Source organism: Galeopterus variegatus, unplaced genomic scaffold, assembly GCF_000696425.1.
Source record: "Galeopterus variegatus unplaced genomic scaffold, G_variegatus-3.0.2 Scaffold1504, whole genome shotgun sequence".
NCBI classification, from domain to species: Eukaryota; Metazoa; Chordata; class Mammalia; order Dermoptera; family Cynocephalidae; genus Galeopterus; species Galeopterus variegatus.
Genome location: NW_007727615.1, coordinates 323,005 through 335,531, shown reverse-complemented (window position 1 = coordinate 335,531; position 12,527 = coordinate 323,005). Strand labels below are relative to the sequence as shown.

The 12,527-nt window shown below is 42.1% G+C and overlaps 1 protein-coding gene across 1 annotated transcript in view; it reads right to left on the bottom strand.

The window, feature by feature from the left end:
- Positions 1-12,527, bottom strand: part of ZNF81 (zinc finger protein 81) — an 86,001-nt gene that overhangs the window by 25,814 nt on the left and 47,660 nt on the right. The window contains exon 2 of the mRNA XM_008577385.1: positions 7,362-7,488. Within this exon, the coding sequence (XP_008575607.1) occupies positions 7,362-7,488 (127 nt within the window). The remainder of the gene's footprint in view (positions 1-7,361; positions 7,489-12,527) is intronic.

The following is a 12,527-nucleotide window of genomic DNA, read 5'->3' as shown; positions in this document are numbered from 1 at the left end:
TTGAGTGTTACTATTTTCATGGCAATAAAGTCATTTGCATATGTCCAATAAGAATCTTTCTTCTTCTAATAGGTCGTAATTGGAAACAATGGTTATATAGCCAAGGATTTGACTGAAATGCCATATTTTCAGATATGACCAGACAGTTTTATGGAACTGAGTTTGACTTTATGGAGCCAATACTTACAAAGCCCTCTTGTAAAAACTGATCTGGTACCTGGATTATAGGGTCCTCATCCTGACAGATGACAATTACCATTCTTACTACACTTATGTAAATAATTGGGCCAAATCTAATGAGACCAGACTTACTTTGTAAACAAGAATAACCTTACTTTGGTTATCTTTGATCAAAAAGGCGGGTGATGGTGGACAGAAATTTTATGTTTCAATGAAAAACTGTAGCATACCCTTGTGGATTATTACCTGTAAACTGGAATGGATCAATTCTTCTAGTTTTCCCCAATATCTGGCTACAACTTTCCAAGCCAACGTTTTCAATTTTTTTCCCACCCTCTTGACTTGGCATCATGAGAACTAAACTGATCTTTTCCCGATGCCCCACAAGATGAAGTTGGGTGACTTGATATAAACTTTAAAGAAATCAACACAGCAGATCATATACGGGAAATACCTGCTGCTGTGTGGATTGCTCAGAAGGTTCAACAGAACACCTTATGCCATCACCAGAGACATTCAAACTGCAAACCAGAAAATCTGTCAGATTGCCACTGCCATCCTCGCTCCACCATCTAAACATGCTTTGAGCCCAACATCTAGAAATCATCTTGGCTGGCTGCTCCCTGGACTTAGAAACTGGGTTTCCAAATATTAATCTTTGTTTTTCTTTTATTTAAATTCCACTCATTAAATGTCTTCCTACCAACAACATCCAGCAAATATCCTCTGCTAGCAAGTCTCAACAGATGGTTCAACTGATCCTTAATAAACAATAGGTGACCGAATGAGAAATGGGCTTATATTGTCTCTTCTTTCTTTGAACAAGAGGAGGAACTGACAAAGAGGCTCTCCTTGACCAAACTTGAGTCAGGCTCTTCTGAATTCTCTTCCCAACTAGGCCTTGACTTGTGGACTTCCATGTCTGTATTGCATTGCTCAATTTTAGCAAGAATCATGTTAAATCGATTTAGCCAGCTCCCCCAACCTCAATATCGATCACCCTTGTGATATCGATCACCCTTGATATCTGATCAAATTCCTCATCCCCCACCATCTCCCAGGTGATATCTGATCAACCTGGCCTGTCTTCAGCAAGAATCCTGTTAGTTTGGTTTAGCCAGAATCTCCCCTTACCCTGGAGGTTTCCTCTTAGTAATTTTCCATCTACTGGCATCTACCCTGCTCCTTGGCTATAAATCCCCACATGTCCATGCTGTATTTAGAATTGAGCCCCCTTTTATAAGGAGGTCTCTTTTTCTCTATTGCGATAGTCCTGAATAAAATCTGTTTTTACACCTTGAACTACTCTCTAGCTCTGGTTTTCTTTGACATGAGAATGAAGGTTTGGGCTGACCCACTAGGTAAAGAAACATGACCAGCTGAGGTGCTTGCTGAGGGCAAAGATAATGTGTAATGGGTAATGAAGGAAGAAATTCTGCCTCAAGACTGCAACATAGAAACCTTGCCTCAGTTTTCACTCTGTTGGCCTGCCCTGTGGATTTTGGACTAAAGGCTATATCAACTCTTACCTGAATTTTCAGCCCACTGGTCTGCCCTATGAATTTTAGACTTGCCAGCACCCACGATTGGGTGAGCCAAGTTCTTAAAACCTCTGTCTCTGTCTCTGTCTCTCTCTCTCTCTCACACACACACACACACACACACAGTAGTTGCATTTCTCCGGAGAATCCTAATACAGATTTTGGTGCCAAGAGTGGTTGTAGAGGAACAGAATCTTAAGGATGAGTTTTCTGAATCGGTTCTAAGATTTCTGAAATTAATCCTCTAATTTGATTAGGTTTAAAGGCATTAATAACTATTTCCAGTAGTAAAGAGCGCATTGATACAGTTTATGGCATGATGTGGTGATACAGATATGCAAAATATCACCATTGCATACTCCTAATCAAACACTTATAAGAGACAAGGTTCTGGGTGATCATGGATTTTATATCTTCAAACATTTTTGTCAAACTGACAAGTATAATATAATTGGCTAGTTGTTCCTAAATACAGTGAACAAAGTGGGGAAAGAAAAGGATGAGCTCAGGGTTCCAATTTCCCAGCTTAAAAGCCACATAAATGACCTGAAAATTTCCACATCTGCTCTGAAAGAAATCCGGCGAGTGGCTAAATTACATACTAATTACTAAATTACACTAAATTTACAACCTTGTAGGGTATCTACTGTTAAAGTGAGAGCATTGATTGGGAAGAAATGGGATCCTGAAAATTAGAATGGGAAAATATGAGGACCTTCAACCTCTAAATTCTTTTTTTTTTTTTGGTGGGGGTGCAGCCGGGCAGTATGGGAATCCAAACCCTTGACCTTGGTGTTATAACACCTCGCTCTAACCAACTGAGCTAACCAGCCAGCCCCTAAACCTCTAAATTCTTATGAGTCTTCTTTGCTAGTAAAAGCAGCCCTTCTACCCCTATCTGAGAAGAACCCTACTTTTTCTGAGAACTTTCAATGGTTTCCCCTGAGGTACTTGCCTTGCCAGGCATAGGTGATACCCCTAAGCACCTGTGCCCACCATCCTTCTTTGCCTCTATGCCTATAATGAGACTCAAGTCCAAGCAGGCCCCAAAAGGTGAAGTACAAAGTATGACCCATGAGGATGTGAGTATTCCCAAAGAACTGCATGGTTTGTCCAATTTATACAGACATAAATCTGGAAATGGATATCAAGAATGTGGGGTAATGGAGGAAGGAACAAAAAGTTGGATCAGGTTGAATTGATTGATATGGGCCGACTAAGCAAAGATTCTGAATTTGATGTTGCTGCTTGAGGGGTTAGAAAAAGCCGTTTGTTTGATTTGTTGGCTGAAACATGGACCAAAAGGTGGCCTACACTAAATGTAGTTGAAATGTGAGAACTGCCTTAGTATGCTACAGAGAAAGGTTATCCGAAGGCTTAGGGAAATTGGAATGTTAGAGTGGATTTATCATGTAAGACCAGCTTATCCACTCTGGGAGGGTCCAGAGGACACACTTGTCACAACTGTGAGGAAAAAAATTATGAGGGGAGCCCCAGCATCCTTGAAGAACTCTGTGATTACTCTTGCTGTAGGTCAGACCTTACAGTGGGAACTCTGCCACTGAATAGGGAAAACTAAATGTAATGGGGGCAGACAAATCCTGAGGTGGCAGGGGACAAGTGGAGGCACTTAATTGCCAAAGGCAAGGAGGACATGGTTACCACAATGGACAGCAGAGACAAAGCAACAATCAGAATAGTCTGACTCACAAAGACCTATGGCATTGGCTACTTAATCATGATGTCCCTAGAAAAGAAATAGATGGGAAGTCTATTAAATTCTTAGTTGATCTGTATAAGCAGGAGAGTTCTAGGTCAAGGGAACAAAAGTTGAATCATAAAAGGAGAATCACGCCCCTCAATCAATTCCCAGACTTGAGCCTGTTTACAGACCCAGACCCCTTGAATGAAGGTGAGACCAGGTCCCTTTGAGAAAAGGTCCTAGCACACTGCCAAAAATTTATACTATTAATCTTTCCCCCAGCCTTCTCCAAAGGGACCTATGTCCTTTTACTAGGGTAACTGTGTGTATTAGTCTGTTTTCTGTTGCTTATAACAGAATACCTGAAACTAGGTAATTTATAAAGACAAGAGGTTTATTTCTTACAGTTTTGGAGGTTGGGAAGCCCCAGGTAAAGAGAGCACATTTGGTGAGGGCCTTCTTGATGAGGACTCTCTGCAGAATCGCAAGATGGCACAGGGTACACATGACGAGAGGGCTGAGGGTGTTAACATGCTCACTTGCTCTCCTTATAAAGCCATCAGTGACACTACCATGATAACCCACTCATCCATAACCCAGTAATCCATTAATGCATGGATGGATTAATCCATTCATGAGGGCATAGCCTTCATGATCCCATCACCTCCTGAAGGCCCCACCCTTCAACATTGCCACATTGGGGATTAAGTTTCAAGATGAGCTTTGGAGGAGACACTTAAACTATAGCACTGTGCATTGGCGATGAGGAAATAATCAGACATTTGGGGGATTACTGGACACTGGCTCTGAACAACACTAATTCCAGGAGACTCAAAATGCCACCATGATCCACCAGTCAGACTAGGGGCTTATAGAAATGAAGTGATTTATGGAGTTTTAGCTCAGGTCCATCTCACAGTGGGTCCAGTGGACCCCTGAACCCATCCTGTAGTTATTTCCCCAGTTCCTGAATGCATACTGGAAACTGACATACTCAGCAGCTGGTAGAATCCTCACACTGGTTCCCTGTCCTGTGGAGTGGGAGCTATTATGGTGGGAAAGGCCAAGTAGAAGCCACTAGAACTGCCTTTACCTAGGAAAATAGTAAACAAAAACAATACCACACTCCTGGAGGGGTTGCAGAGATTAGTGCTACTTGAAATGGTGGTGATTCCCACCACATCCCCATTCAACTTGTCTATTCGGCCTGTGCAGAGAATAGATGGATTTTGAAGAAAGACAGTGGATGGATTATTATAAACTTAACCAAGTGGTGACTCCAATTGCAGCTGCTCTTCCAGATGTAATTTAATTGCTTGAGCAAATTAACACATTCCCTGCTACCCAGTATGAAGCTATTGTGAAGCTATTGATATGGAAAATGCTTTTTTTTTTCTTTTTGAGATACCTGTTAGTAAAAACCACCAGAAACAATTTGCTTTCAGCTGCAATACACCTTCACTGTCCTACAGCGGGGGTTTATCAATTCTCCAGCCTTACGTCACAATTTAGTTCACAGGGATCTTGATCACCTTTCCCTTCCACAAGATATCACGCTGATCCACTACGTTGCTGACATTATGCTTATTGGACCTAGTGAGTGAGAAGTAGCAACTATTCTAGACTTATTGGTAAGACATTTGTATATGAGAGGGTGGGAAATAACTCTGACAAAAATTTAAAGGCTTTCCACCTCAGAGAAATATCTAGAGATCCAGTGTGTAGGGCATGTCAAGGCATCCCTTCTAAGGTTAGGGATACCTTTTTGCATCTGGCCCCTCCTACAAGCAAAAGAGAGGTACACCACCTACTGTGCCTCTTTGGATTCCTCATTTGGATGTGCTACTCTGGCCCATTTACCGAATGATCCAAAAAGCAGCTAGTTTTGAGTGGGACCCAGAACAGAAGAAGGCTCTACAACAGGTCCAGGCGACTGTGCAAGCTGCTCTGCCACTTGGGACATATGATCCAGCAGACCTAATGGTGCTTGAAGTGATGGTGGCAGATAGAGATGTGGTTTGGAGACTTTAGTAGGCCCCCATAGGTGAATCACAGTGCAGATCCTTAGGACACCTTTCAGCTTGTTATGGGGCCTGAATTTACTCACCCACTGAATTTAAGCGTATTAGTTAGAGGAGGAGAAGAAACTTAACAAGGACTCCCTCAGTAATGGCAGGTGAACACAGAAGAGACCAGTGATGAATCTCTGCCCCATAGCAGGGTGCCAGAAATGTGGCATACAGAAGACCCATTCCCCAGTGCTGCTGTAGGGGACCCAGGTCCTTCTATTGAGGCCCAACCTGTGGATGGTGTGAAGCCAGTAGCAGCCCCTGGAGCACTAGGTCTGGGTGTTACTAGAGTTTTGTTGCTTGAGAATGTAGCCCAAAGTGAATGATAAACTCCACCTGAGGCTAAATACCAGCACAAAACTGATAGCCCACAAGTACCATGAGGGAAAGTCGAAAAGAACTTTGACGAAAGAGGTCAAGAACACGTGAAACTGTTAAGAGATATGACAGCAAATCAGGCATGGCAACACCACACCCTTTTCCTGAGTGGTGGCTCTGCCCCTCAACCCTGAAACAAGGGGATGGACCTTCCCTCTGAAACCGCGGAGGCAGTAGGTCCCCCATCTCCCCAGCCAGTGCCATTAGTGCCTGTGGTAGCAGCTGCAGCCCCACTGGTCTCTGAACCATCCTTGAAGTCATTCTTTCCTTTTCTTGAAGGATAACATGTTCACAGCCAAATAGCTTTACTATCCTATTTCCCATGTGTAGGAAAGAAGTCTGTCAGCCTTTCCTCATTTTCTCCCATCTCTGTCCCCTTCCACCCAAGCTGGCAGTGTTTCTACTGAGATGGTTGACTGGATCTATAAGTCACAGACCTCTTTAGCAATCGGTTGTCCAGACACACCTTGGTGTCTTTCCAGAGTATACTTTCTCAATTTTTGCAATATGGATAGTCTGAGAATTTTCCAAATCTTAAGGTTCTGGTACTGTTTTCCTAACAATTCCTTCTTCAATTTATCTCTTTCCTCTCACATTTTACTATAAGCAGCAAGGAGAAACCAGGCTGTGATTTCAACATTTTGCTTAGAAATCTCCTCAGCTAAATATTCAAGTTGTCACTTACAAGTTCTACTTTTCACCCAAGAGATCTCATACAATTCATCTAAGTTCTCTGCCACCTTCTAACAAGAATCATCTTTCCTCTAGTTTTCAATAACATATTCCTCATTTCCATCTGAGACCTCACCAAAAGTACTTCAACACTCACATTTCTACAAAAGTCTCTTCAATGGAACATAGGCTTTTTCTATCAAGCACATCAAAACATTCCTAGCCTCTACCTATTACCCAAGTCCAAAGCTACTTCTACATTTTCTAGGTATTTGTATCAGCAGTACTCCACTTCCCAGTATCAAAATCTGTATTAATTTCCTAGGGCTGCTGTAACAAAGTACCACAAACTCAGGGGTTCAAAACAACAGAAATTTATTTTCTCACAGTTCTGGAGGCCAGAAGTCCAAAACCAAGGTGTCAGCAGGGCCATCCTCTATTTAGAGGTGCTACGGAAGAAACTGTTCCATACCTCTTTCCTAGCTTCTGGTGGCCTTAGGTGTTTCTTGGCTTATAGATGTATCATTCCAGTCACATGCCATCCTCTCCCTGTGTGTATTCACATTGTCTTCCCTCTGTGTGTGTGTCTTTGTGTGTGTCTGTGTCTATATTTCCCCTTTTTATAAGGACAGCAGTTATACTGGATTAAGGCCCACCATAATGACCTCATTTTAGCTTAATTACTTCTTTAAAGACTCTATTTCCAAATAAGGTCATATTCTAAAGTATGGGGGGTTAAGAATTCAGCATATTTTATTTGGGGGACACAATTAAACCCATAGCAGACTTCTCACTGCTTCATAGGATGGCTGTGCTTACCCACTGACAGCAGGTGACTGTAGTTCTCCAGCATCACATCCTGGTACAGGCGTCTCTGGGCAGAGTCCAGTTGCTGCCACTCCTCCCTGCTGAAGTCCACAGTCACATCCTCAAATGACACCGAAACCTATAACAACACAATCCACAATCATAACAACATGATCAGCACTGGGGAATAGGGAGAAGATAGATAGAAAACTTTTAAACGATTTTTCATCACAATATACCATATGCCATGAATACCTAGTTTTATCTATATATACATTTTTTGTGTAGGTGTGGAAAAACATAATTGAAAGATAATACAAATCTTTCCACGAACTTTTCGAAGTACCTTTGTCTCCCCCTCTCTTTCTCTCTCTTTCTGGTCTCTCTCTTTCTCTCTTTGTTATAAAATATAGTGTAGAATCCAAACATCTAATTATAAATTTCTGCTATTCATTATGTATGACATTTGGTCAATCAGAACCTGCTGGCACCTTGATCTTGGACTTTCAAGCCTCCAGAACTGAAAAAAAATAAATTTCTTTTGTTTATAGATTACCCAGTCTCAGATATTTTGTTATAGCAGCACTAATGGATTAAAACAGAAATTGGTACCAAGAAGTGGGGTATTCCTATAACAAATGCCTAAAAATGTGGAGGTGGCATTGGAACTGGGTACTATGCAGAGACTAGACCATAAAGACTTATTCTGTTGAGGGCTCAGAAGATAAGAACTATAGGGAAAGCTTGAAACTTCTTAGATTACTTAAGTGGTTGTGATGATAATACTGGCAGAAATATAGATAGTAAAAGCAATTCTGATGAAGTCTTGGATGGAAAAGAGGAACAAGGTATTAGAAACTGGAGGAAAGGTCATCCTTGTTATAAAGTGGCAAAGAATTTAGCTGAATTGTGTCTGTGTCCTAATTCCTTGGGGAAGTCAGAACTGTGAGCAGTGAGCTAGGATACTTGGCAGAAGAAATATCTAAACTAAGTGTTGAAGGAGCTGCTTGCCTTCTCCTGACTGCTTATAGTAAAATGTGAGAAGCAAGAAACAAATCAATCAAAAATGGAATTTATAATTAAAAGAAAAGCAGAACTTAAAGATTTAGAAAATTTTCAGCCTGGCCAGATTGTGAAAAATAAAAAAAAAGTTTGAGAGAGAATACCAAGGGTGTGGTTAAGCTACTGTTTGATAAGGAGATTAGTATAGATAGAAGGAAGTCAGAGGCTACTCATCAAACAATGGAAGAATGACCCTGAAAGCACTTCAGAAATTACCTCTGCTGCCACTCCCATCACAGGCCAAGAATTCCAGTGCCTTGAGGGCAGAATAATTTTAAAGGAGGGGGCCCAGTGCACCTGTGAGACATTGGGGCTTGCTTCCCAGAGCCACTTACTTCCCCGAGCAGAGACTTCAAGTCTCTGCTCCCCTCATTCCACTGCAGCACTCCTTGGCTACCTCAGCTATGGCTCAAGTAGACCCAGGTGCAGCTTGGGCTGCTGCACCAGAAGGCAGAAGTCATAACTTTGGTGGTGCAGTGGATTGAATTATGTCCCCCCCAAACTTATTGAAGCTTGAATTGTGTCCCCAGGTTTCATGTATTAGAAACTTAGCCCCCACTGTGACTGTTAAGAGGGCAGGAAATCCTATTATGGTAATTGAAAGGTGGAGACTTGAAGAGGTGATTGGATTATAAGACCATGCAGTAGTGAATAAACTAAAAATGGTGGTAAGGGGCATGGTTCTGAGGGCTTTAAAGGAAGAGGAGAATCTTTCTCTCTCTTGCTCTCTCTGCTTTCTCTGCTTCCACCATCTTGCAATGTGAGACCCTTGGGTCACTGTCATGACCACCAGATGGACTTTGGACTTCCCAGCCTCAGAAACTATATGCAATAAATTTCGTTTTCTTTATAGATCACCCAGTTCCAGGTATTTTGTTATAAGCAACAGAAATGGACTAATACAGGTGGTGTCCATATGGTGCTAACCCTGCAGGTGCACAGAGTGCACAAGCTATAGAGGCATGAGTACCTCCACCTAGATTTCAAAGGATGCCTTGGAGAGCCTCAGGGCCCAGGAAGAGAATAGCTGCAAGGCTGGGGCCACCACTGAGAGTATCACCTGGGGCAGTGCCCCAGCAGAGCCATGGGGCTAGAGCCATTGCAGACAGTACCCACTAGGACAATGCTTAATGAAGCTGTGGGGGAAGAACTGCCCCCAAGACCACAGACCTGTAGAACCACTAGTATGCAATGCCAGCCTAGGAGAGCAGCAAGGCAACCCTTGAGAGCACCACATGGGCTGTGACCAGCAAAGCCATGGGGACAGAGCTGCTCAGAGCCTTGGTGGCCCAACCCCTGCCCCAGTATGTCCAGAAGGCAGGACATGAAAGTCAAAGAAGATTATTCTCAAGCCGCAAGATTTTTTTTTTTTTTTTAAAGATGACCGGTAAGGGGATCTTAACCTTTGACTTGGTTTTATCAGCACCACGCTCAGCCAGTGAGCGAACCAGCCATCCCTATGTGGGATCCGAACCCGGTGCCTTGGTGTTATCAGCACCGCACTCTCCCGAGTGAGCCACGGGCCGGCCCTCAAGCCTCAAGATTTAATGTTGTTCACTCTGTTGGGTTTTGGACTTACTGGGACCTCTTACCCCTTTCTTCTTGCCTATTTCTCCCTTTTGGAATGGGAATGTCTATCCTATACCTGTCCCACAATTATGTTGTGAAAGCACATAACTTGTTTGATTTCACAGGCTCACAGCTGGAGGGGAAGTTGCCTCAGAATGAACTGTACCTTGAGTTTCACCTATATCTTATTTAGGTGATACTTAGATGAGACTCTGGAGTTTACACTTTTGAATTGATGCTGAAATGAGTTAAGACTTTTGGGGCTATCGGGATAGAACAAATGTATTTTGTATGTGAGAAGAACATGAATTTGGGGGGCCAGGGTGGAATGCTGTAGTTTGAATGTTTGTGTTCCTTCCAAAATTCATGTTGAATCTTAATCCCCAATACTGTTGGTATTAAGAGGTGTCGCCTTTGGGAGGTGATTAGATGATGAGGGTTCCACTTTCATGAAAAGATTAGTGCTCTTATAAAAGGGCTGGAGGGAACTAGCTAGGTCCCTTCCTTTTTTCCCTTCCATCCCTTCCACCATGTGAGGACACAGTGTTCGTCCCTTCTAGAGGATGCAGCAACAAGGGTGCCATCTTGGAAGCAGAAAGAAGCCCTCACCAGACACTGAACCTGCCAGTACCTTGATCTTGGGCTTCCTGGCCTCCAGAATTGTGAGAAATAAATTTCTATTGTTTACAAATTACCCAGTCTCAGGTATTTTGTTATAGTAGCACAAACAGATTAAGACAGAAGGATAAGACAAAATCAAAAGATCTATCAAACATGCAATTTGAGACCCAGAAGGACAGAAGAAAAGGGGAGAAAATATATTTTTAAAAATAATGGGTAGAAACTTCCCAAATTTGGTGAAAGACATGGATTCAAGAAGTTTGACAAACCCCAAGCAGGATAATATACAGAAAACCATACCTAGACACATCATACTCATAGTCAAACTACTGAAAGCCAAAACAAGTGACTCAAGTAACTACTTACTACTTAACAGAAGAAATGGATGCCAAACTACAGCTGAATGATATTTTTTAAATGCTGAAGAAAATAAAGTGTTATCTGATTGGGTAAATGTTAGGAATTTCTTGACTAGATCTCAAGGTCTAGGAATAATTCTTCATGGCTTTGGCTCCCCACTCTGGGTTCCTGACTCCAACATATGACTCATCCCTCCTTTTTCATGAAAGGCTACAGAAGAGTTTGCTCAGTCTGCCTCCTGCCAGAAGAATTTTGGGGGTCAAACATCTTTCCCTTTTGTATTGTTTGTATCTCTTTCAGTCCAAAGTGGTAGTGTTTCTGCTGATATATGTTGCTCTAGAATTTTATTGGGTTTCTGTGAATCTTACTAGGTTCATGCCATTAGACAAAAGCTGCACCCATAGATCTCGTCAAAATAAGCCCCTTTCTACCTTGAACACTGAGGGCTGAGGACAACACTCTTAAGGCCCTATTTTTTGATTGGGAAGATCTGTGGGGCATATTTCATCTCTTCGAAGTGGCTTTTATGTGGCTGAATACTCTGATCCTCTGATCTTTCCGAAGTCTTAAAAGGCTGTACAGTCACATCCTTTGCTTTATCTCTACACCACATTTCCCTCATGACACTGTGAAAGCATTTCTTAGTTTTAGCATCATGTGCTATCTGGAGAAGCTAATACTTTTCAAAACCATCAAGTTCTGACTCCTTTCTGTTTAACAGTCCTTTTCTCAATTTATTTATCTCCTTTCACATTTTGCTATAAGCAGAAAGAAGAAGCCAGGTACTTTCAACACTTTGCTTGGAAATATTAGATAGATCATCAAGTTCATTCCCACATAACAGCAGATGGCAGTGCTGTTAAGTTTTCTGTCATTCTATAACAAGAATCCTCCAGTTTCCAAAACACGTTCTTCACTTCCTTTTGAGCCCTCATCAGCAGCATCCACAAAGTCCAAATTTCTACCAACAGTTTGTTCTCTAACATTCTCCTTAAAATTCTTCCAGCCTCCACTCACTTCTCAGTTTGAAGGACACTCCTACGTCTTCAGGCTGCCCTATTCCCAGTATCAAAATCTGTGTTAGTTATCTATTCGATGTATAGCAAATTACCCCAAAACTTAGTGAGTTAAGACAATATCTATTGTCTCAGTTTCTGTGGGTCAGGAATCCAGGTGTGGCTTAGATGGGTTCTCTCACTCAGGGTCTCTCACAAGGCTGCAATTAAGGGGTTGACTGGGGCTACATTCATCTTGAAGATTGACTGGGGAAGGACCCACTTCCAAGGGGAGTCAGGTATTTTTAACCTATAGGGATTAAAAATCTTAACAATGGTTGCCTCAAGGGGAGAGTATTGACTGGTCAAGAGAGATCTTTCTATATTTTAATTTGAGTGATGGCTACATGGACATATATATATACCTGTCAAAACTCATCAAATTATACATTAAAGATCTGAGTAATTTGGTATATTTCAAATACAGCTCAATTTCAAAAACACACACAAAAAACCCCCCCATTGGGCTGGCCCAGTGGCGCACTGGATAGTGCGCCGCTTAGGAGGCGCG